General features: G+C 40.7%; 1 protein-coding gene across 5 annotated transcripts; it reads right to left on the reverse strand.

Annotated features, from left to right (window-relative positions):
* Positions 1-227: 227 nt before the first annotated feature.
* Mtres1 (mitochondrial transcription rescue factor 1) lies at positions 228-16,467 on the reverse strand. 5 transcript variants are annotated; one of them, XM_046430555.1, is made up of 5 exons: positions 16,394-16,467; positions 8,724-9,208; positions 6,721-6,793; positions 601-766; positions 228-472 (listed from the first exon to the last, which is right to left on the reverse strand). In XM_046430555.1, the coding sequence occupies exons 2-5, from the start codon at positions 9,194-9,196 to the stop codon at positions 243-245; spliced, it is 942 nt and encodes a 313-aa protein (XP_046286511.1). In that variant the 5' UTR covers positions 9,197-9,208; positions 16,394-16,467; the 3' UTR covers positions 228-242. The 5 variants fall into 5 exon arrangements, with proteins under 5 accessions (XP_046286511.1, XP_046286525.1, XP_046286517.1 ...); XM_046430569.2 differs by lacking the exon at positions 16,394-16,467 and adding an exon at positions 16,186-16,351; XM_046430561.2 differs by lacking the exon at positions 16,394-16,467 and adding an exon at positions 16,120-16,351.
* Between the last annotated feature and the right edge of the window lie 9,612 nt (positions 16,468-26,079).

The following is a 26,079-nucleotide window of genomic DNA, read 5'->3' on the forward strand; positions in this document are numbered from 1 at the left end:
CTAAACAATTTCAAATGGGCCCTAGCCTGGATGGAATTAGTTGTAACAACTTCACTCATCCAGATTTCTGAAGGAAAACTAGGGCCAGTTGTGTTGGTAATTTAGGAAGCAGGTGAAGAAAGGGACCTCCCAAAGCTTCTGTAATAAACTGAAGGGCAACCTTTCCTTTGCTGGTTTTGCCATAAGAAGCCTGAGCCTGGGGAAGCTGGCCCCAGGGCAGGGGAAAATTTCAAATAAAAATCCTAGGAAACAACAAGGCAGTTTATTTCATAATGACTCGTGAGATAGGTAGTGTGGGAAGCAGGAGGCAGGTCATTAAAGCCCTCCGTGGGCTTTGCTCCTCCAGAACACGCCTCACTCTGGGCAAAAGGTTCTCTCCACCATGAGGGGGAAAGCAGCACAGATCCAGTCTGGAGAGAAACACTGGCCAGGAAGTGTCTCCTAATCTTCACAAAATGCTCTGCAGATTCCTCTAATGGTAAGAGAACTTTATTTTAGTAAAAAGTCCCCCCCCCCTTTTTTTTTTTAAATGTTGGCTCCTTCCCCCACCATTAGAAAGCAGCTTCATGGATAAAAAACAATCCATTTATTTAGACATACTTTTCTTAGGCAATGTTAACTTTTTCCACCTTCGTAACACCACTCGGTATTTTTCACTTTCAGTCTTCTCTTCAAACACTTTTTTCAGGAGAATCCTCATCACTGTCTCTGTTTCTGCTTCTTTGTCCTCTCCAATGAGAAGATCCAATGTATCTCCTATTTTCACCTGAAAAGAATAAGAAAATGAACCTTCATTATATTTCAGAACACCCAGGCCTATGCAGACATCTGTTTTTCTCCCTGTGATCAGGTGATCATTATCCAGGATGGGCAGGTAAGAAAGGGCTTTGACTCCTCTGAATCTGTCACCCTTTCCTGTGCCTTAGAGTGAAAGAGCCTCTCCAAAAGGGTGCCTCACACACAGGGACTCAACACCAGCCAGTATTCTTCAGAGCTAGACAACTGGCTGCCTGTGGGTGGGCAGTTTCTGTGTGTGGAATCGTTCAAATATGTTGATTGGATGATTTAGGAAATATTTGAATGGACATATTTTTTTGGGGGGGATACTGGCAAGATAAAGAAGGTGGAACACAATCTTTGTGCACAGAAATTACCACATGTACTGGAAGGATAATTTCCAACACCATGCTTCAACTTATTTATTTATTTTTTTGGGGGGGATACCAGGAATTGAACCCAGGGACATTTTACTTCCCCAGTCTTCTTGGGCTGGCCAAAATGGCTGGCTTTGAACTTGCAATCCTCTTGCCTCAGCCTCAGGAGTCACTGGGATTATCATCATATTAGAGACTGAACCTCAGGGTAAAAAACCTTTAGTAAAAGCTATATTATCTCCAAGTCCTTCTTTGAGACAGTCTCCCTAAATTGCTGAGGCTGGCCTCAAACTTATAATCCTCCTTCCTCAGCCTCCTGAGTCACTTGAATTACAGGTGAGGCCATAATACTGGGGATTTAACCCAGGGGCACTCTAGCACTGAGCCATATCTCCAGTCCTTGCCCTGAATTTGTAATCCTCTTGTCTCAGCCTCCTGAGCCACTGGGATTACAGGTGTGCAACACTGCACCTGGCTACTTTCATTGATTTTTTTAATCCAGGTGACTTACATAAAATGGAGCTGGGGCAGTGTGTTGGAAATCATTCACTATGGACAACAGTCAGCTGCAGAGAAAAGGAAGTAAAGAAACTGCTTTTCCAGTGTTAGCTGGCCCAGGGCTGGGGATGTGGCTCAGTGGTAAAAGCACTTGCCTAGCACATATGAGGTCCTGAGTTCAATCCTCAGCACCAACAAAAACAAACAAAACACACCAGTGTTAGCTTGCCCAAGTGATGCCATACAATCATAGAGACAAGCCTCCACCCACAAAGGTGGCGTTGGATACTGTGGGTCAAACCCATTCTTGCCAAGAAGGGAGTTTTGGCTTGAGCTCCTCAAGGCACACCCTAGGGCAGTCCTGCCCGATCAAAGTCCTAAAATCTCAGGTCTGTGCTGAGGGTGTGAAGAACCTGTGACAAATTACTGGGTCCAAGTGGCTCAGGATCTCATGGAATCTTCCCAGAAGCTCAAGAAGGGACTAAACAGACCCAGTTGCCAGAGCCTGCTTAAAAAAAAAAGGCCTCCCAAACACTCCCAATGGTGGGGAACAACCCCATGTGCGGTGGTCTATACAGTCTACATGGCTATTTAACACCTATTAGAGGGCGTCAGTTAAGAAGCATGATATTGCTGGGCAGCATGCCACACACATGTAATCCCAGCAACTGGGAGGCTGAAACAGAAAGATCACAAGTTCTGGGCCAGCCAGCAATTTAGCGAGGCCCCAGTGAGACTTTGTCTCAAAATGAAAAGGGTTGGAGATGTAGTTCATTGGTAAAGTGCCCCTGGAGTTCAATCCCAGTACCAAAAAAAAAAAGACAGCAAAGGAGTGGGGCTGTGGCTCAGGGGTACAGCACTTGTCTAGCACACATGAGGCACTGGGTTTGATCTTCAGCACACATTAAAAAAAAAAAGGTATTGTGTCCATCTACAATTAAAGATATTAAAAAATTCATTCTTAAAAAAAAAGCAGGACTGGGGCTGGGGCTCAGTGATAGAGCACTTGCCTCACATGTGTGGCACTGGGTTGGATCCTCAGCACCACATAAAAATAAATAAAGATATTGTGTGCATCTACAACTAAAAAAATATTTTAAAAAACCCACAAGATGTCAAATGTTGACTTTTGCCTTATTTTTCAATTACATTCTCTGCAGCAGACACAACTTCAGACAGTCAAAATATTTGTACCTCATCAGGACAACCCCATATCTATTCTCCCACCCACCCAAGTCCTCTGCAGGTCCAACTTTGATGTTCAACATGCACACGCCTACCTACTAACCACCATTCTACACTGGTCATTCTGGGAAGCACACAGTAGCTAGATGCAAAACTCTCAAGGCAGGGGCCAATTTTAAATCAATGACTTCTCCTCTGGGCTGAGAAACAGACTCAAATTACAGTCAGGCATCAAGACTGCTTTCCCCTTGAATGAAAGGGATGGAGGGGGGATGGGAATAGAAAAGACAGTAGAGTGAATCTGACATAACTTTGCTATTTTCATATATGAATACATGACCAGTGTAATTCCACTTCATGTACAACCACAAGAATGGAATTCTAGTTACAATGTTATATTCCATTTATGTATAATATGGCAAAATACACTCTACTGTCACGTATATCTAAAAAGAACAAAAAGACTGCTCTCTCCTTAACTATGAAGAATGGACCTACATAAGCATCATCTGGAGGGGCTCTGCCCTCCTATAGTTCTGTTGGGTTCAATCAGAAATGTAAGACTTGAGCCAGCTCCAAGCTGGCCTCTAAATTTGAGGCCAGCCGTGGCAACTTAAAACTCAAAATAAAATAAAAAGAGCTGGCAATGTAACTCAGTGGTACAGCACCCCTATGTTCAATCCCCAATACTGCCAAAAAAAAAAAAAAAAAAAAAAGAAAAAGAAAAGAAAGAAACACAAGGCTTGGAAACTGCTTACCTCTTTTGGTATAAATCTATTTCATTAAAATTTATTTTTAATAAAAAAATGCATGTGATACAAAAGGGTATACAAATAAAAGGCAATATTCTTTGCATCCTTTCAAAGATACATGGTTCAGTTATCGTGCAGTTGAAAAGTGAATCCCTTTGGTGGCTTCCTTCTGGGGCAGAGAGAGGCTAGGGATGTTTCTCCTGTGCCCAGATGATCAGGGGGAGAGGTGAGTTTAGGAAGACATCAACCCCACATTTGGGCTCCTCACACCCACTGTTTGTCAACAGCTACTCAGCACCTACAGCAATATGGATCCCACCTATTTTGCAGCTCACAGAAAAGCTTTGTCCAGCTGTAGGCAGCCAGGTTTGGAGCTGCAGCATCCGGCAAGCGCCTGACCCTCTGAGGCCAGCAGCCAGACATAGGCTCTGTGGAGCAGGCCAAGGAAGGCGAGGCATTCTTTATTCCCCTCCCAGGCCCTGTCCTTTAGCAGACACAAAGCAAAACTGGCTGGGATTACTGGCTGTTCCAAATATCTACATTTCAAATCTCCCCTTAGCTGCAGTTTCTATGGCTACCAGGCCTCCTAGTAACAAGGCAGCTGAGTGTTAATGCTGGTCTCTGCCTTTGCTGACCCTCAGGAGAAATCTGGAAGGCAGTTGAGACAACAGAACACCCATGGCAGAATGAAGCAGCAGCAATTAGGCCTTAGTTAACAATATCTCAAAGAGGAGGGACAAAAATAGGCTTGTGGGGTTTGTAAATGAGGCCCCAGCAGAGAGGCAGGGTGTGCAGGGAGTAATCATTCCATACTCCAAGAACAGGTCTTGCCTTTGGAATACGGTGACCGAGGAGAAAGCAATTAAGGGCAGAGCAGGGCCTATCTGGAGCACCTGGTTTTCTGCAGTTCACTGAACAATGGCTGACACGCCAGTCTGAACCTGCCGACTCAGAGCTCTCAGAGGATCCTGGGCCTTGTGGGGAAGCGGGTTGCTGAGACAAGCATGGGGGAGCTTTCCCTCCTTCTGCCCACATAGCTGCAAGAACCTGTATCTCAGGGAACAAGGTCTGCAGGATGCCTCAGTGCTCACCCCAGTGCAGGTCAGGACAGTTACTGTTTCCCATCCCAGGGCAACAGGAGGTAGCTAAGGTCCTCCAACCCCAGGGGGATTATGGAAGATGAAATAAAACCTACCTCCAAAAGTGTATCTAACTTCACTGAAATATTTGTTCCTTATAAGAGATGACATCTTCTAATATCTCATAGGTGTTATGTTTCCAAACTTTTAAAAAAGGGTCTTTCTCTTAACCCTTTTAATGTGTTTTGTTAACTTTTACTAATAGTATTTATTTTTTCCAATTATGTGACACATACTTATGGTAAAAATTCATAACATAAAAGGCATGAAGAAAATCAACACAATCCATAACGTGCCAAAGATACATAATAGTAATGAAAATATTTTAATTCCAGATATATATATATATATATATATATATATAATATATGTGTGTGTGTGTGTATGTGTGTGTGTGTGTGTGTGTGTGTATGTGTGTATATATATATAATTTTTTTTTTTTTTTTTGGTGGTACTAGGGACTGAACCCAGAGGTTTTTATCACTGGACACATCCCCAGCTTTATTTTTTATTTTTAATATTTTTTAGTTGTCAATGGACCTTTATTTTATTCATTTATATGTGGTGCTGAGAATTGAACCCAGTGCCTCACACATGCTAGGCAAGTGCTCTACTACTGAGCCCCAGCCCCAGCCCCAACCAGCCTCTTTTTAAAAATTGAGACAAGTCTTTTTAAGTTACTTAAGGCCTCACTAAGTTACTGATGCTGGCCTACAACTTGTGATCCTCTTGCCTCAGTCTCCCGAGTTACTGGGATTATAGGTGTATACCACTGCACCCACCTACATGTAACTATTTTTACAATTTGGGGAGGGGGTACCAGGGACTGAATCCAGGGATCCCTAACCACTAAGCCACATCCTCAGCACTATTTATTTTTTTATTTATTTTTGTGTGTGGTGCCGGAGATTGAACCCAGGACTTTGTGCATGTGAGGCAAGCATTCTACCAACTAAGCTATATCCCCAGCCCACTTTTTATTTTGGAGCAGGGTCTTGCTAGGTTGCTTAGGACCTTGCTAAATTGCTGAGGCTGGCCTTAAACTTATGATCCTCTTGCCTCAGCCTCCCAAGCCATACAAAATATTTTTAAGCCAGGCACAGTGGTGCATTCCTGTAACCCAAGCTACTGAGGAGGCAGAGGCATCTCAAAAAACAAATGTATCAGCCAGACATGGTGGTGCATGACCATAGTCTCAGTGACTTGAGAGGCTAAGGCAGGAGGATTATAAGTAAGTTCGAGGTCAACCTGGCAACTTAGTTAGACTAAATAAAAAGGGCTGGGGATGTAGCTCTGGGTAGAGTGCCTCTGGATTCAATCCCCAGTAGCAATACAAAACAACAAAACAAAAATCCCAGGTATGTATGTTGTGTGTACATATGCATATATATATATTTTTTTCTCTTTTCTTTTAAGGTCAAGAGTGTTAGTGGCAGTGCTTGGCTAACATGCACAAACCCTTGAGTTTAATCCCCTACATGACAAAAAAAAAAAAAACAAACAAGCAAACAACCCCCAGAACACAAAAATAATAATACTGTCAGAAAATACAGACCATCTTTTTCAAGCTGCTGTACACACAGAGCAGTGTACTCAAGCAAGAGCTCAGTGGGGGCTGCAGAAATGAACAGAATGGAACATCTGCTCAGATAACATCAGGGCAAAGAACACCTCTACATGGATCAAATGTTTCTTTTTAATCTAATTATTATGATTCCATGGAGGCTAACATTAATACCCTGGAAGTTTAATTAATGGATTGTTGCCAGTCCTGATGGTAGCTTATCCCAAAATCCTCTTCATCACAAGGTCATTAAGGCTACAAAGGAGAAAGTGGTCTGTGTGAGTGACTGAAGCCTGTTGTTAACACCCACCAGCTGACCAGAACTACAGAGGACCTCAAGAGAAGGTAAGGGAAAACAGGGCAGCCTTGAGTAGTGGCAGAACAATAAACAAAAATTTCTGGCTGTCATTATAAGTTTAATGTCTCACCGTTCTGCTTTTCTTCCATAATTTTTCCCCATTAAGTCTGAGTTCACCTTTATAGAATGCATCTTCCACTTTGCTATTCAAAAAAAAAAAAAAAAAAGAAGTCAAAACACTTTAAAATATAGAAATATATTCAAAATAATTATACAGGTTTGAGAGAAACACCTGCCGTTAATATTTATTCTGACGACGCCCCATAAAATCTGCATTTTGAGTGCTAGGAAAGTGAAACTCAACTTTGTCTGTATGTATCTAAAACCGGGAGACCAAAGGGCACTTCTGAATATATGCTGAACTACTGCAAAGATTTTCTAGTACTGTTGGGCTGTTAATTAGATGAAGCTTTGTGTATCTGTCAGTAGGGATTAAACCCTTGGTCTAATACAGGGCTACGTCCCCAGACTCCTCCCTCTTTTTTAAAAAAAATTTTGAGACAGGGTCTTGCTGAGTTGCTAGCCTGGCCTCAAACTTGTGATACTCCTGTATCAGTCTCCCGAGTAACTAGGATTACAGGTGTGCATCACTGTGCCTGTCTATAGGAGGTTTTAGCATGCATACCAACCTCTATTCTCCCAGTGCAACAACTACATGGCTACAACTTGGTGATTAAGCATACTCAAAGTGAGTGGACACTGAATTCCCCTCAGGCACCTGCTCTGCACTCTGAGAGAAAACCCAGGCACTACATTCATATCAAGACAATTAAGAAACCTTAAGGTTGAGGAAGTGCCAACCCAACAACTGCTCAACTCTCTGAATTTAAACCACTGAACAATCAGATCAGAGGATGCAGACAAAAATTTCCTTTTGATGATCTGACTCCAGGTGACTGATAGTTGGGGTTCAATTTAATAATAACAGCAGTAACTACTACTCTGGGAAAGGAGATGTCCTGTTATGAGTTTGCCAGATTTTGGAGAACATTCAACAAATTCTGATCATCAGCCAAGAGGGGGACCAATGGGCCCAAATCTTTTTGAGACTCTTAAGCTTCATGAATTAAAAAAATTATGCCATTAAATGAGGTCTTAAAGGTACAAATTACATAAGGAAATCTTTCTGAATGTATTCATACCACAATTCTTACCTTGTATGCAGTATGCACACAATCAATCAATGATTGCTAAAGGAATGAGTGACAATGATGGTCACTGTTATAACCAGTCTAGCTGAGAGAATGAGCATATTAAAGAAATTCTGGGGGCTGGGGTTGTGGCTAAGTGGTAGAGCGCTTGCCTAGCATGTGTGAGGCATTGGGTTCGATTATCAGCACCACAAATAAACAAATATATAAATAAAGGTCCATCAATAACTAATAAAAATTTTTAAAAAAAGAAATTCTGAAAGTTACAGTTACTATTTCTATGTATTACAAACACATTAAATTTTCTTCATAATATGTAACATATATTGAATACTGACTATGTGCCAGGCACCATTATAAGTGCTTTGGATAGATATTTAATCCTAGCAATTAACCTCTAAAGGAGGTTCCATTATCCCTGTTTGACAGATAAGGAAACTGAGATATAGAGAGTTGAAGTAACCTGCCCAGGGTCATACACAGAACCAGGATTGAAACCCCAGTAGTCTGGTTCAAGAGCCTGTATTATTAACCACCACAATATACTCCTCTTGTTGATTCTGAAAGGTACCTTCTCACATTGTAGTGAAATCCAGGTGCGTTTTTATGCTTGCTATATACATCTAATATGGTGATTCCTTTTCTCCTCAAGAAGCTGTTATTAAATCAATGGTTCATCGTATACTCAATTGTGCATTAGAATCAAGGAAATATGGCACATGGGAATTGCAGACAGTCACTTGACTTCTTAGGGAATCAGTTTTCTCATCTATAAAATGAAATAGTTGAAACAGGTTACCTATAAGGTCCTTTCATATCTGTGGTTATTCTTTACCATAAATACAGGCTGAGTGATTTATGATACTACATTAAAATAACCAGATGACAATTGGGTTTATAATAAAACATACATCATACTCACTTTCTCCCAATATCAAGGCCTGTCTTCAGGATAACATCATACCGAAAAGACTGCACAACTTTCTCCAGGTCTTTGTAGTCTTTGATTACACTAGGGTCATCCTCCAGCTCCGCTTCCTGCTCACTCCTGTCCTCATGATCACCCTCCTCATCAGAGTCTTCTTCATCCTCTAATTTTTGCACAGTCTTTTTAGAGGATTTTTTAGACCTTATATTACTTTTGAGTCTTATAGAAAATGGAAAAATATATTCTGGAGATACCAAAAGCCCTGGGAGTCTCAAAGGGAAGATACTATGGAGAAGTATTTTATACTTCGATGTATTTAACTTGCTACTAGAAAAATACAAGTATCGATTCCAGGAAGCACAGAGTTTATGTGAAGAAGGTGTCCCTTGAAGAACATTCCAGAATCCAATCCAGGCATCTGATCTTCTTAAAACACCAGTGAGCAATCTGACACTAGTCATAGCCATGGCACATGTAACCTGAAACAGATAATAATTTAGTTTTATTTCACAAGTGCAGCATCATAAATCACACCCACATGCTGTGAACACTTTATATCTAGTATTATACGTAGGCTTCCCTATACAAGGCCATATTAGTCTGTACCTGCCAAGAGTAGTACCATACCATGGTGCAATTAGTATGCTTAGCTCCTAGGGTTGTCACAATGGTTCAATAAGACACCAACATGTGTGAAAACACTGGTTCTACTCTTTTCCCTCCCTCCAATTAGCTCTGGGTACTGTCTGCTACTGAAAAATATTATCAATAATTCTCAATGACTTTTCTTTTGTTAAAAGAAAAATTTTGAGAAACTGTTTATTAATATATACTATATCCTTATAATATTCATATGCCAAGGAAAGAGCAGATCATGACTTCATGAAACCCACAATGAACCTCTAAATGATTTCAACCTTCAACCCCGGTGAATCAGAGCTAGGAATAAACAAATGGGATAGACTTGATTTTTACTTCCTTTTTTTTTTTTTAAATGTTGGGTTGGGGAGGGACCAGGGATTGGACTCGGGGGCACTCAACCACTGAGCCACATCCCCAGCCCCTTTTTGTATTTTATTTAGAGACAAGGTCTTACTGAGTTGCTTATCACCTCTCCATTGCTGAGGCTGGTTTCGAACACACAATCCTCCTGTCTCAACCTCCTGAGCCGCTGGGATTACAAGCATGTGCCACTGCTGCTGGATGATTTTTACTTCCTTTAACATTTTCTTCCCACTGTTTGAGGCATTTGCTAGCAGAAGGGGCAGAGACCCACAAAACTAGATAATCATTTGCAGAGATACTGAGATGCTGATATGCTAGAGATCAATCAATTCCTTATCTTCACCTCAAATGCAGCAGAAATCATACTATGATGGTGGCAGACCTCCCTAAGCACACCAAGATTGTTTTAGGGACCATGATTTGGTAATAAGAGAAGGGTTTCCACATGGTTGATATCCTCATACTGTGAGTCTGTAAAATGTCTTTGTGCCAAGATTATACTTAGGTAATGACTTCTTTGATAATGGTTCTCTTCAGGTTTTCTTCCATTTATTACATTTACTTCTATTTATTTCATTAATTCCATTTATTTCATTTATTACAAGGCTGACAACAATAATTATCTGTATGGCTCACTCAAAAATACAGAGCTAGCTGGGTGCAGTGGTGCACACCTGTAATCCCAGCTGCTTGGGAGCCTAAGGCAGGAGGATCATGAGTTCAAAACCAGCCTCAGCAACTTAGCGAGGCCCTAAGCAACTTAGCGAAACCCTGCCTCAAAAAATAAAAAGGACTGGGGATGTGACACAGAAGTTAAGCATCCCTGGGTTCAATCCCTGGTATTGTACCATCCAAACCAAACCAAACAAATAAACAAACAACAACAACAAAAAAAAACAACCAGGGCTGGCTACTTTCAGTTTATAGTTAACATTTTGGGGCCTTATTTTCCTGGCATAATGAGTAGACAACATAAACTTGACTTTATTATTCTAAGCCTTAAATGAGAAAAATAAGCAGGCTGAACTTAAGGGCTATTTTTCAACATAATTATAATTTGGAATAATTTTTAAGTGCTATTAAATTCATATTCTAAAATAATTGTAGGGAACTACTTAAAGCACCGTCAAGAAAAATGTTTCAAAAAATTACAGGGCTAGGGAGTATAGCTCAGTGGTAATGTGCTTGCCTTGCATCTCATGGTTTGAGCCCTGGCACCAGTGGGGAGAAAAGGTACATTTATACATATTCTAATTTAATAGAAACTGAACAATACTCATTTAAAGAAAGAAATTTACATTTTATAAAAGTAGAGATAAAGGAAGAAAATACCATATCCCAGGAGTTCTGAGACTTTGTGTTTCAAGGATCACTAAAGATTTTTTTCTTTAACAAAAGCTACCTTCACCTACTATAATACCAGAGAGAATGGAGTTTTAGGAGCAGGGGACTAGGAAGAACAGTCACTTCAACTGAGGGGAAGGAAATGGCCATCACTAGGGTTAGGAAGTTGAGTCTCTATGTCAGTTCCTGGGTGTCACATTCCCTATTCTAATGTCCTAGCTTTAGCTGAGTAATTCCAATGACTCAGAAGGCTGAGGCAGGAGGATAACAAAGTTCAAGGTCAGCCTGGGCAACTTAGGGAGACCCTGTCTTGAAATAAACAAATTTTAAAAAGGGCTCTAGATGCAGCCCAGTGATAGAGGACTTGCCTAGCATATGTGAGGCCCTGGGTTCAATTTTGTACTAGTTTCAATTCCCAGTACAAAAAAAAAAAAAGTCCTAGCTTTATACTACACTGTTGTTTTCTTTGAAGAATGCCTGGATATGATGCCTTAGGCCCACATCAGATGGTCACATTTACCTACAAGAGGCAACCTTTACTAGCAAAAAGTAACTATTTAAAATCATACTGACATGTAAATAAAACACATTTTTAAATGTCAAACTAAGTTTTACCTTTGTGTTCATTAGCTACTTACTCCCTCTGTGATCTGCTTCTCTTTCCAGCAGGCAAATACTGCCTACTGGATGTTTAGATAAAATATATGAAAAATATAAAACTGAAGAAACAAATTAATCTAGTTTTTGCTGGAAATGATGACCATTTGAAGATGTTAGCCAGTGGACACTTGGGCCTCAAGGGAGGAGCCTAAGAACCCAGAACTGGTCAGAGGAGCCCTAAGGTGGAAGTAGGAAGTCAGAGAGAATCCAGGGTTCCTTATATTTCATTTGAAAATAATATTCCATTGCTGAAAAGGTTTGTCCTTTTAGCATGGCCTCCATCTCTTCCAGATTCCACACAAGTTCCTCTCATCCTTTGCCAACCCCTGCACCAGACTCTAGTTGCACAAATACTACGTAATTTGCCATTTTCTAATTAGTTCATGTGGACTGTTTTATCTCCCATCCTCAAAGGGGAGGGAGGGCAGAAACTGTGTCATATTCCTCACTCCCACCCCCTTTCTGCATAGCACTTTTTTTAAAAACTCAATAGTTGCAGATTCATTTTCTAGAAATGACTGAATATCCTACCCATTACCACATCTAACCTGCATTCACTCATTTGCCCACATATCCAAGGGCCTAACCAGACCTAGGTGTAAAACACCCACCTTGCCCTGATGGTAGTGCCATTTAGTTACAATGTGGGCAAGTAATTTATTTATTGGCTGTCAGAGAACAGAAATAAACATAGGTGTGGAGGAGAGGAGACTAGACCCTGTAACAAGTTGTGGCTCAAGGAAATAGATGTCTAAGGCACATTCTAATAGCAAAGGTGACCTGAAACAATTATTTTTTTTTTACTTTCTAGCGGACCATTCTATCAGCATTTCTATTGCTATTTCTCTCATTCAAAAACAATCAAATAAACAAAAAAAGCAAATCTTTTAACTTTACTACTTCCCAGCTACTACCTTTTCTTGCTCTTCTTTACATAAAATTCCTCAAAAGATGGGTCCATAATCTTTCCAATTCCATTCCTGTCATTTCCTAAATTCAAAAGGTCATTGGTTAGTCTTCATTTTACTTCACTTCTGATCACTCCCTTTTCTTTATTTGCTTCTAGGACACCTCACTCTTGGAATTCCTCCTATTTCACCAAGAGCTACTTCTCAAAACTCCTTTGCTAATTCCTTTCGTTTTCCCTGATATCTTACTATTGGAGGGCCCAAAGGCTCAGTCTTAGTCCTCTTCTTTTCAGCTTTTAAGTGTACTGTCAACTACTTTTTTTTTTTCTTCTTTTTTGGCATTGAGGATTAAACCCGGGGACACTTTACCATTGAGCTATACCCCCAGTCCTTAAAAAAAAAAAAAAAAAGTCTTGGGTCTCACTAAGTTGCCCAGGCTAGACTCAAACTTGGGATCCTTTTCCCTCAACCTCCCAGGTAGCTAGGACTACATGTATGTACCACTCTGCACCACTCAGCCAACCTGTTTTGACAAATGCATCAAAACACCAAGTATTTCCATGGCTTTAAGTACTACCCTTATAACGAAGTACTTCCTAATCTATAACCCCATTCCAGAACTTTCCCCCTAATTCTAGACTTGTATATCTGCACAAAAAGAGTTAACATAACAAGCCTGAAATTACTATCCTTAGAAAGGCCTGCTTGCAAAATTGTCTGAGAATTCGGACTTTAAGAAAGTTCCAACCATACCCCAAACTGATAGGAATGGTGCCAAAATTGTATCATTTGTTTTATGCTAAATACCTACTTTTTTTCTGGGAGTCTGTTATAATTGTTGCCATAGAAATTAAGCATGTCCTGTGTCACTCTACTGCAGAGGACTTTTAGAGAAAATGGTGCCTAGTTTCCTCCAGACTTTGCCCTATTTGTCTTTTCTCTTTGGTTATTTTGCTTGGTATTCCTTTCCTGTAATAAATTATAGCTATGAGTATGATTATATGCTGAGTCTTGTGAGTCCATTTAGTGAACAGAACCCCCAATACAAAGTCCAAATGTCTATTTGACATCTCCACAAGAGTAATAGGCACCTCAAACTTAACTGGTCCAAAAACAAACTCCTCATATACCCCCAGCCCCAGACCTGCTCCACCTACAGCCCAGTTAATGGTAACTCCATCCTTCTAATTGCTAAAAACAAAAGCATCTAGTCATTCTTGATGCTTCTCTTTCCATCATATCCATAATGTTGGAAATCATGTTGGCTGTATTTTTTTTTTTAAGAGAGAGAGAGAGAGAGAGAGAGAGAGAGAGAGAGAGAGAGAGAGAGAGAATTTTTAAAAATATTTATTTTTCAGTTTTCGGTGGACACAACATCTTTATCTTTATTTTTATGTGGTGCTGAGGATGGAACCCAGCGCCCCGCGCATGCCTGGCGAGCTTGAGCCACATCCCCAGACCCTTGGCTGTATTTTCAAAACATGTCCAGAGTCCTACCACTTCTTACTACTTACACTGCTACTACAGATTCAGCCCACCATCACCCATCCCCAGGTGACACAAAGGCTCCAAGGAAGTCTGTTCTCCACAATATGGCAAGAATGATCCTCTGACTCTTTTAAAAAGCTGTCAGACCAGGGGTGGTGGCCTATATCTGTAATCCATACCTACTTGGGAGGCTGAGGCAAAGGATTACACTTTTGAGGCCAGCCTGGGCAACTTAGACCCTATCTCAAAATAAAATATAAAGGGCTAGGGGTGTAGCTCAGTGGTGGATCACAGTCCTGGGTTACATCCCCAGTACCACAAATTCTTTAAAAAAGTGATTCAGACTATATTACTTGTTTCCTCAAATCCCCCCCAAAGCACCCAAAACCCTCATCACCTGCCTCTTTCACCCTTTGCTCGCTCAATTATAGACAACTGGCCTTCTTCATACTCCTCAGATACAAGGGACTGTCTTAGCTCATTTTCTATTGCTGCAACCGAATACCACACCCAGGTAAGTGAATACAGGTATTTATTTAGCTCATCATTTCTGGAGGCTGTAAAGTGCAAAAGCATGGTGCTGGCATCCCATAAGGACCTTCTTGATGCATGGTTACATGGTAGAGGGCATCATGGCAACAGAGCAAGAATAGGGAGAGCTCTCTTTTATAACAAAAGCACTTCCTCAAATAACCTATTAACCTATGGATGGACTACTCCATTCATAAGGGCAGAATCCTCATGACCCAATCACCTCCCAAAGGTCCCACCTTTCAACACAGCTGTACTGAGGATCAAGTTCCCAACACATGAAATTTGGGGCCACATTCAAACCATAGCAGGGAACTTTCTTCCAGCTTTGTGAAACACTCTTATTCCGATTATCTGCAAAGGTAACTCTCTACCTTCTTCAAATCTTGATTCAGTGTCCCCTCAATGAGGCCTACCTACTCTTTAAATAGTTTTAATTGTAGATGAACACAATACCTTTATTTTATTTTCATGTGGTGCTGAGGATCAAACCCAGTTCCATATGTGAGGCAAGCACTTTACAACAGCAGCACCCTATTCCAATTCTATTCCATCTTGCCCTCCCCAAATCCCTTACCTTGTATACCTTGTTCTCCCACAGCACTTATTACATGCTACCATGTAATTTACTGGGTGTTTTTTTGTTTGCCCATGTCCCTAAGATGAACACTTCAAAACAGTAGGATTCTTCACCCCTATTTCCCCTCCTCTGCTGCATTCTAATAGGCGAGAATAATGCCTGGCAATTGTTAAGCACTTAATTCAAAAGGGGGGCTGAGGTTGTGGCTCAGTGGTAGAGCACTTGCCTGGCATGTGTGAAGCACTGGTTTAGATCCTCATCATCACATAAAAATAAAGGTATTGTGTCCATTACAACTAAAAAAATTAAAAACAAACAAACAAACAAAACCTTGTGGAATGAAAGTAGACCAGGAGAACTGGTATATTAGAAATGAACCCAGAAAAGAACACACAGAAGGACTGGACTGATGGGCAAGGGGCTACATCTCTAAGTTTGGACCATCAAAGTTTGAACCTGACCCAGACAGCATGAAGCCACAGAAAGATCTTAAGTAGGAAAATGACCGAATAGGAGCGTACACTGAAATCTCTCTTCAGCTGTGTGGATGTCGATTAGAAGCATGAGTGCCAACAAGCCGAAAGAGGTAAAATTTGTGAACTAACCTAGGTCTGCAAGAAGAGCAATGTTAGGATACAAAGGCAACATGTCCTTGACCTGCACGAAGCTGAAATCGCTGCATAGGACATGGATCAGTCGGATGGGGAAACCCGTCTAAATGTTGTGACGATTACTGTAGCTTAAGGTTACTGTCCCTTCTAGAGACCTCAGAAGCTGAGGGCTGAGACAAGGTCGGATTCCCCTCGCGCCCTCCCCATCCTGCAGGCTGTGCACCTTTCCAACTCCCCAAGGTCAGAGGAAATTGAACACCCACGTCACCGGGTTCCGAGTCTGCGTCTGAAGCCAGCAGAAGCGCCCCGGCCCAGGAGCCCCGACGCACCCAATCCCACAGTCCTCGTGCAGCCCCAGAGCTCACGCGGCGTCCGCAGGTTGTTCGGACTCAGCAGGACGCAGGAGACTCTTGCGTGGACCTGGCAGGAGTGTGGGCGGGGCACAGAGGGTCCCAGCGTATGTTTCACAGTGAAAAAGTGAAGCAACAGAGACCGGCACCGGCCGGGGGCGCGGCGCGCCAGTAGGGGCGCACTTACCTGTAAGTCAGGGCCGCCGCTCCCTCCCCGCGGCCGCGCCGACTGCAGTTCCCCAGTCCAACCCTCCACCCGCTCCTGCCCCGCCCCTTCCCCGCCCCTTCCGCCTGCGAGACCAGAACAGGCCGGAAATGACGCGTGGTCAGGGCGATACTGGCGTAGCGACCCCTGCTGGAGGCCACGCCTTGGATGACCCCACAGGAGTGGCGCCCTGAAGACCGCCTCAGGCCTAGCTGATCCAGGCTGCTGCGCCGTGTGGTTCCACGTGGCTCAGAAAAGCTTAGCTATAATGCAACGGTCGTTTCTCTGGAGTTACCAGCACCTTTGAGAGAATTATAAACGTTGTCTCCAAATAAATGTACACACATTCTAGAACGTGGAAGTTTAGAACATCCTTTCAAGAATAAAGTGAATGAAAGGATAAACTGCACCCTGGTTTGTCCAGTTCACTTGTCACCTATTGGTGATTGGATGGCCAAAAAGAGGATGTGTGTGTGTGTGTGTGTGTAAAAATACGCCCGGCTAGTGTATCTATGGAAACAGCCCTTTTGAAGTAACAAGACGAACCAGATTCTAAAAGAAGAATTTTCATAGAACACCTGTTTCATAGTTTTATACCTGTTCATATTAATGCTTTTGGGAACACGTGCATCTCAAAATAGAAATAGATTTTTCTTTGTTTTCAGGAAGTCCTCTGTTAATTGTCCTGCGCAATAGCTTTGCTACTTATATTTTCTTTTAAAAAAATATTTTTTAGTTGTAGTTGGACACAATATCATTTATTTATTTATTTATTTATTTTTATGTGGTGCTGAGGATGAAACCCAAGGCCTTGAACATGCTAGGCAAGCGCTCTGCCACTGAGCCACAACCCCAGGCCCAAGTTAGTATTTTCTTTTACGCAGCTTCACACAGTGGCTACTTCGTTGCATTTGTGCAATAAGAAACAGCAGTTGCAAATTGTTTCAAGTGTAGGAATGATACAAATTGACATGTGTCAGTTCAGTTATACTGTTGACATATTGAGAAATGCACAGTTGCAGTTACTAGTTTAAGTCATTTGTGAAACATTACAGATACATTGTTAATAAATGTGCCCGTAATAGGGTTAATCATAATTATTACAAACTGACAGAATTGCTGAATAATTATGGTGAGAATGGAAGAAGAGAACACAGTGATATTGAATTATATACAATCAAATTGGTCACTGGCCTTTAAAAAAAAATAAAAATTGGGGAGCTGAGGTTGTGGCTCAACGGTAGAGTGCTTGCCTAGCACTTGCGAGGTGCTGGGTTCGATCCTCAGCACCACATAAAAATAAATAAATAAAATAAAAGGTATTGTGTCCAGCTACAACTAAAAAATATTTTTTAAAAAACATTTAATTAGATGAATCAAGGTAGTTTTTAAAACTTAAAAATGCTAATCATAGTTAAAATCTATGGTGAGATTAACAAGTAATGTAAAGTATAGTGACTTTAAAAACGTTTTGCATTTCTTTATAGTACTCCCCCTGCCTATCCTACTCCATTTCTTTTTACTATGGGAGAGAAATTCCCCCATAGGATTCCTATGTATTTGGTGCCTTAGGGGATGTGGTTTTCACAGGTGTAGACCACCTACTGAACTAAGATCCCATTTTAGTCACTAGCACTGCACTACTTCAGACCAGAAGATGCAGAAAATTGATCTCTTGGTTGAGCCCTAAAATCTGGGATGGAACACTTAATTTGGTATAAATATTTATCTTATGTAGGGTTTGGGCTATGGGTTGAATTTCACTTTCTTTTTTTTTTTTAAGATGGACACAATATCTTTATTTTGTTTATTTTTATGTGGTGCTGAGGATCAAACCCAATGCCTCACATGTACAAGTCAGTTATAGCTCTACTGCTGAGCTATAACCCCAGCCTCAAATTTCATTTTCTCATATGAAATCCACACAATTACTTTCTAAGCCTGATGTGGTGGTACATACCCAGCTATCTGGGGAGGCTGAGGCAAGTTCAAGGCCAGCCTGGACAATTTTGCAAGACTCTGTTTCAAAATAAAAAATAAAAAGGACTGTTGTAGTACCCCCAGTACTACCACCAGCAACACACACACACACACACACACACACACAATGCACGTATACACACTTTCTACCTGGAGTAGAAAGTTCTCTTTTACTGCCTCATCCTGTTTATCCTAAACCTCAAGTTTAGCTAATCACCAAAAAGTCTCAAGCCTCCACTGGTGCCCTGAATGTTTCATCCCTTCTTACCTTCTCAAGGAATTTATTGTGGTGGTGGTTTTGTGTGTGTTGTTTTTGGGGTACTGGGGATTGAACACAGGGGCACTCTATAACTGAGCTGTATCCCCAGCTCTTTTTTATTTTTGTATTTTGAGACAGGGTTTTGGTAAATTGTGGAGGCTGGCCTCTAACTAGCCTGCCTCAGTCTCCAGAGTTTGCCCCAAATTTTGAATTTTATCAAATAATTTTTCTGAGCTGGGTGTGGTGGTGCACACCTGCAATCCCAGTGGCTTGGGAGGCTGAGGCAGGAAGATCATGAATTCAGAGACAGTCTCAGCAATTTAGCAAGGCCCTAAGCAACTTAGCGAGACCCTTTCTCAAAAATAAAATAAAAAAGAGCTGGGGATATGACTCAGTGGTTAAGCACCCCTGGATTCAAACCCCAGTACTAATACTGCTACTACTACTATAACAGTGGCCCAGGTTATGCCTTGCTTCTCTAAAACTGACATTTTTTCCCCTTCTTCCTGATCCTCTCCTCCCTGATTTTCTCCTCCCTGATCTCTCCTTCCTAATCTCTCCACACAATCTTGGGGAAACAGAACATGTGGAATGTAGCTTTTGAATCACCTCAGGAAAAAACAACAATAAAACCTGTTCCCCCTGATGGGGAGAATCACAGACTTTGGAACCTGAGTCTCCTGTGTTTCTCCTTTGCTAGCAAAGCAATAAAACTTCTTTTTCCTTTTTCTCAAAATTGTGTCCTCATTGTTGGATCAGTATCTGGGATAAGGACGGAGCTTTTGGTAACACCACTACTAATTAAAAAAAAAAAAAGAATCAAAAAACCAGCATCTTGCTCAGTATTTTATGAAACAGCAAGAGCAAAAAGGTCACTCTCACTTTTCCTCTTCTCCTGAAGCAGGTCCTAAAACCTAAAGGGAGGGATGGATCTGGGAGAGAGAGAGAGAGAGAGAGGGAGAGAGAGAGAGAGAGAGAGAGAGAGAGAGAGAGAGAGAGAGGGAGAGAGAGAGAGAGAGAGAGAGAGAGAGAGAGAGAGAGAGAGAGAGAGATCTCCGTATCTCCTGTAACTTTTCCTTGAAGCAGGTTACAAGATCCTCATTCAAGAAGTGCCCTTCCTATGCCCTAAGGATAGAAACACCCTTATCTCTGAAGACACAGACACAGCAAAAAACCTGAACACACCAGCCTTGTAAGTCCCCCTAGCTATTGCCATCAGGTCAATACCCCTTTGCCCACAGATGCTTCACCGTGTTACCATGCCTATCCACTTCATCATCCCTTGCAGAAAAAGTACACAGGTGCACCCTTTTCTTCAGCTCTTCTTTTCTTTATGAAGGTCCCATGTCAGGTAAAACTTACATTAAATAAATTCGTGGGTGAGGATGTAGATTTGTGGGAGAGTGCTTGTGTAGCATGCACAAGGCCCTGGGTTCCATCCCCATTACTGGAAACATAAAAAATAAAAAGTTAACAACAACAACAAAAAGCAGTGTGTGCTTTTCTTGCATTGTCTGTTCTTATTGCGGTTTCAGCCATGAACCTAAGATGAAAAGGAAACATTTTTCCCCCTACACTTGATTTTGTGTGTATGTATGTTCACACATGGGAAGATTTTAAACTACCAATTCAATTATTTTGAATGATAATAAACTAGAATTGATAATGCAGAAGTGTCCCACTGTCTTTTTTTTTTTTTTTTTTTCCTTTTCTTCTTTTCTTGTGGTGCTAGGGATCAAATACAGGGTCTTATTAATGTTGGGCAGGTACTCTGCTACTGAGCCACACTCTGAACTCTAGGTTTTCTATTTATTCTTTAAGTTACAGTTTCCATGGATTATTCCATTATGTGTGTTTTCCAGTTAAATAAAATAAAATTGTTGCTAATATTTTCTCACCTTTTACATCTCTTTCTTTTTTCCCCTTCTTTTTCTTGATAAATCTTGCCATAGGTTTGTCCTTTTTTTTTTTTCTTTCTTTTAGTACTGGCCATTGACCCAGGGGTGTTCTGTCATTAAGCTACATGCCCAGCCCATTTTATTATTTTTTAAAATTTTGAGACAGGGGGCTGGGGATGTGGCTCAAGCGGTAGCGCGCTCGCCTGGCATGCGTGGGGCCCGGGTTCGATCCTCAGCACCACATACAAACAAAGATGTTGTTTCCGCCAAAAATTAAAATAAATAAATATTAAAAAAATAATTCTCTAAAAAAAATAAGAAACTGCCAAATTATTTAAAAAAAATTTTGAGACAGGGTCTTACTAAGTTGTCTATGCTGTACTTGAATTTGTGATCCTCCTGCCTTAGCCTCCTGAGTCACTGGGATTAGAGGTATGTGCTATCATTCCTGGCAATAATAGTCTTGTTTGTTTGTTTGTTTATTTATTTATTTATACATACATACATACCAGGGATTGAACCCAGTGGTGCTTAACCACTGAGCCATATCCCCAGCCCTTTTTATATTTTATTTGAGACAGGATATAATTAAGTTTCTCAGTGTCTTGCTAAATTGCTGAGGCTGGCTTTGAACTTGTGATCCTCCTGCCTCAGCTTCCCAAGCTGCTGGGATTACAGTTGTGTACTACCACACTCAGCAATAATAGTGTTTTTAATACCCAATTTACAACTTTCAAAAATCTTCATGATTATATTTTTATCTATTTTATTATTTTTGTGTGTGTAGTGCTGAGGATAAAGTATAGGGCCTCTTACATGCTAGGCAAGTGTGCCACAACTCCTTCCTTTTTTTTTTTTTTCTTTCTTCCAGCACTGGGGATTAAACTCCGGGGCACTCTCTCACCATCATGCCAATACCACACATTAGATGACAGTTGAGATTGATGGTATAGATTGATTCATAGCAAGTAAGCTAAATTTGTTGAGCACTTACTAACTATAGGCCACTGTGACTGACAGTCAACTTGGGATGTGGAAAACCTGTCCACTTCCTTTCACACAAATATCATGAATCTATTGCGTATTTTACTTGTGACTTAGTCCCCCTAAATTGTACAACCCTAATAATGCTCCCTGTTATAAGGACCTTAGAGTCAATAGGGATAAAACAATGCCAATAATAAGCAATGAAACAATGACCCAAAATATGAAACCATGAAGAGAAAGTCTCAGCCCCAAATGTTTTTCTTAAGTACCCAGTACTGTATCAGGGGATATGTGAGCTTTCTTCATAAATGTACTTTTTATCTGTACTGTATTCTAGGCTGAAGGATGGACCAAAGATTAGAGCTCACTAATAACATGAAAAGGTTAAGTTCTTTGGCCGAAGTATCCTTGTTCTTTGAACTATGTGGTTTGCAGTGTCCTCAAGGGCAGCTTTTCGTGTTTTGTGTAATTATGGTTAAGGCCCGAAGCTATAATTTGTTGGACTTTTCCATGAGCGCTCCTTTTGCCACCATTCATTCTCTGCTATTCCACAATTTCTAAGATCCATATGTGGGTGCACATTGTACAGGTAACCAGGAAACATTCAAGATTTCTGTGGTTGTCATTGTTATGATGATGATCTAGAAGAACAAAGGAGGATTTGCATTCATTTATCTATCATTGTACTTATACTAAGTTGAACCATATGAAATTGCTGATGTTTGACCATTTTTAACTGACAAAGCTAGCAATTTCATGACTCAATCTTGTATAATTAGAGCTTAAATGGAAGCTAATCCTATGTCATGGTCATGAAAATTCTCCTTTCTGCTAAGGAAAAGAAAAATTGGAGAAAATTAAAGTAATTGTGCCATATGTTGATAAACCTTAAAATTCAAGGCTACTAACTAACTTAATGTTGAACTTTGGATCTGTCATTAAAGTGCGACCACAAAACAAGCCTCTCCCCCACCCTTATGTCCAAAGGGCAAGAATAATGGCAGTGTTTCCAATGCTTGTACACTGTTAGATGGGCTTCATTTTGTTTTAAACAGCTGGGAAGATAGATAGTGATATAGGGTGTGGGGGAGAGTGCAAAATCAGGGTCACAGAGAACCAAGTTAAATTCACTTACTCACTGTCATCCAGTTTTAATTGTTGTGTTGTCACCGTAAGGGGTCCAAGGAGGTCTCTCCAGAGGCAGAGGAGACCTCTGCTTGGACTTTCCAGGCTCTCAACATGTCACAGAGAAGAATTTAAGAGCATATCAGGTTTTAGCAAAGCAGAAGAATTTTATTAGAAAGTAAAAAGTGACGATAAGCGTTCTCAGAGCAGAATGTGGGCTATCTCAAGAGAAGCACTTTTGGGGTCTCAGGCTGCTCTTTTAAAGGCAACTTTGCAAGGGGTGAACATAGGAAGGTATGTGGGAATGGCAGCCTGGCCAGCTTAGCACTATGATCATAATCACAAGACATTTATGATGGTCTGGTCCTTTCCAAGATCTTCAGGTTGACATCTCTCTTCTATCTAATGTTTGGAATGTGCCTATCTTATAGATTTCTTAAAACACATCTCCTCTGTTTGATCTAATCTGAAAGTACACCTGTGTAGGCTAACAGTACATTGTTATTTAATTAAAATAAAGTAACTTTGCTGGATGGTGCACACCCGTACTTCCAGCAATTTGGGACGCTGAGGCAGGAGGATTGCAAATTTGAGGTCAGGCTCAGCAACTCAGTAAGACCTGTCAAAATAAATAATAAATAAATAAATAGCTGGGAATGTAGCTCAGTGGTAGAGCACTCCTGGGTTTAATTCCTAGTATGACAAATAAATAAAATAAAACATAGAACAAAAACAAAATAAGGTGCTTTTCATAGAAAAGTGTGTTTATAGTAACTACAAGATTTGTAGACTTCTCAGGAATTTATGAGGGACAGGGCTGGAGGAAAAACAGTTCTTGGGAGTCTGATCATGGGACTTTTAGATTTATGGCTACATCCCCAGTGCTGCAGAAACAAAACAAAACAAAACAAACAAAAACCAAAAGAAAGAAAAAAAAATCAGATTTATGGCAACATTCTCTTTTTCCTTCCTCCTGTCCCCTTTCTACCTGTCTTTATTCTTCTACCCTACCTCAATATGAAAAATCAAGATTGTTGTCTGAATAATCTCAATTGAAAATGGGGCCAATGTTCTAGAATACAAACTCCTCAAGCTGTTAATGTCACCTGATCCCAGAACAGCCTTGTGGTTGGGTCGAAGCAGCCTCACCCTTGGGCACCATGTGGTCCTAGCACCCACCTTCCTTTGCGTCATTTTGTATGTGTATTGCAATGAAATACACTTTCTTGGAAATTTAGAGATTGGATGTTTGCAACAGAGTCCATGTTTATCCATGTCCTGTGTCCTCCATTTATGTAGTACTTGAAGTTATTTATTTATTTTTGTAGTATTGGGGATTGAACCTAGGGCTTTGTCCACTCAGCTACATCCCCGGCTCTTTTAAAAATTTTGTTTTGAAATAAGTTGTAGTGGCTCACATCTGTAATCCCAGCCACTTGAGAGGTCGAGGCAGTAGGATCACAAGTTCAAGGCCAGCCTCAGCAATTTGATGAGGCCCTAAGCAATTTAACAAGACCCTATCTCAAATTTAAAAGAAAAAAAAAATCAAAAAAGGGCTGCAGATGTAGCTCAGTGGGAAAAAAAAAAACCTCTGGGTTCAATCCTCAGTACCCCAAAACAAATCTAAACAATTATTTTGTGACAGGGTCTTGACAAGTGGCCCAGGCTGGCATCTAACTTGTGATCCTCCTGTCTCAGCCTCCTAAATAACTGGGATTATGGCATATGCCACTGCCTCTGGCTAAATTTGAATTTCAGGTCAGCAACTTTTTTTTTTTTAAGAAAATGTCTTATTTGGCTGTGTAGGCTGTACTCAGATTCCTGGACACAAGTGATTTCCCACTTTTGCCTCCTGTTGTAGCTTGGATTACAGGTATAAATCACCACATCTGGCCCAACAAATACTCTTTTTTAGCGTAAGTATGACCCAAATATTGCATGGGACATATGAATTCAAATTTAACCAGATAGTCTGTATTTTATCTGGTCACCCTATCTGTATAATGTGTTCATTACAGTGCTTGGCACAAATAAAAGCTATTTCCAACAAGGATATTATGAAAATAGAAACAGTTCTCAAATTGCATTCAGCAGATTAAGTGATCACTAATATAAGATAAATTGTAGTGTTCTGGCTGGCTGTTTACCTCTGTATTTTTTTTTTTAAGAAAGAAATCCAAGGGCCAAATGGGAAGATTCCCCCACACCCCCCAGTACTGACTAGTTGCTGAACATAAATCTTCCTGTTCAGATACTGGGAGGTGCTGGGGGTGGGAGCCAGGAAGTCAGGGTCATTACTTCTTCTTCTTTTAACCTCTTTTTTTTTTTTTCACCCAACAACTGATATCTTGAGGCTGTTTCCCAACTAGATTTTCCTCTTGGGAAATATGTATGTTGGCCAATCTATGCAAGTATTCTATTATTATCAGTAATCTTTCTCAAGTCAAAAGGGATGAACAAAATACAAAAAGAATGTGTAGGCCTGGCTCAGTGGTGCAAGCTTGTAATCCCAGCAGTTTGGGAGGCTGAGGCGGAAAGATCATGAATTTAAAGGCAGCCTCAGCAAAAGCAAGACACTCAGCAACTCAGTGAGACCCTGTCTCTAAATAAAATACAAAATAGGGCTGGGGATGTGGCTCTGTGGTTGAGTGCCCCTGAGTTCAATCCCTGGTACAAAAAAAAAAAAAAAAAAGGAAAAGAAAAAAGAAAAGGAAAGAAAAAAAAAAAAGAAATTTATAGAATGGTTACAGGCATGCAAGCATGTGTTGTGGAACCAGAGACCATGGGTTCAAATCTTGGTTCCATCACTTATGAACCACTGAGACCTTGGCTATGTCATATTACCCCCATGTCTCAGTTTCATTGTGTAAAATGAGGGAAATAATATAGCTATTTTTGAGCTAGGGGTATAGCTCAGTGGTAGAGCATGTGTTTAGCATATGCTAGGCCCTGGGTTGATCCACCAGCACTAAATAAATACATAACAAAATATATTTATTTATTTATTTTTGGTACTGAGGATTGAACTCAGGGGCACTTAAGCACTGAGCCAGACCTTTTTTTTGTATTTTATTTAAAGTCAGGGTCTCACTGAGGCCTTGCTGAGTTGCTGAGGCTGGCTTTGAACTCATGATCCTCCTGCCTCATTTTCCCAAACCACTGGGATTACAGGCGTGCACCACTGTTCCTGGCACAAAACATGTATGAAAGAGTATGGTGAGGTACCAATGTGTTAACATATGTGAAATACGTAGCAGTATAAGGCTTATGGTAAGTAATATACAAAGATTAGCTTAAAAAATGCTCAACATCTCTAGCAATTAGAGAAATGCAGATTAAAACTACTCTAAGATTTCATCTCACTCTAGTCAGAATGGCAATTATCAAGAATACAAGCACAATAAGTGCTGGTGAAGACG

This window comes from Marmota monax, unplaced genomic scaffold, assembly GCF_021218885.2.
Source record: "Marmota monax isolate L192 unplaced genomic scaffold, Marmota_monax_Labrador192_F-V1.1 WCK01_AAM20220418_F8-fsc00013, whole genome shotgun sequence".
NCBI classification, from domain to species: Eukaryota; Metazoa; Chordata; class Mammalia; order Rodentia; family Sciuridae; genus Marmota; species Marmota monax.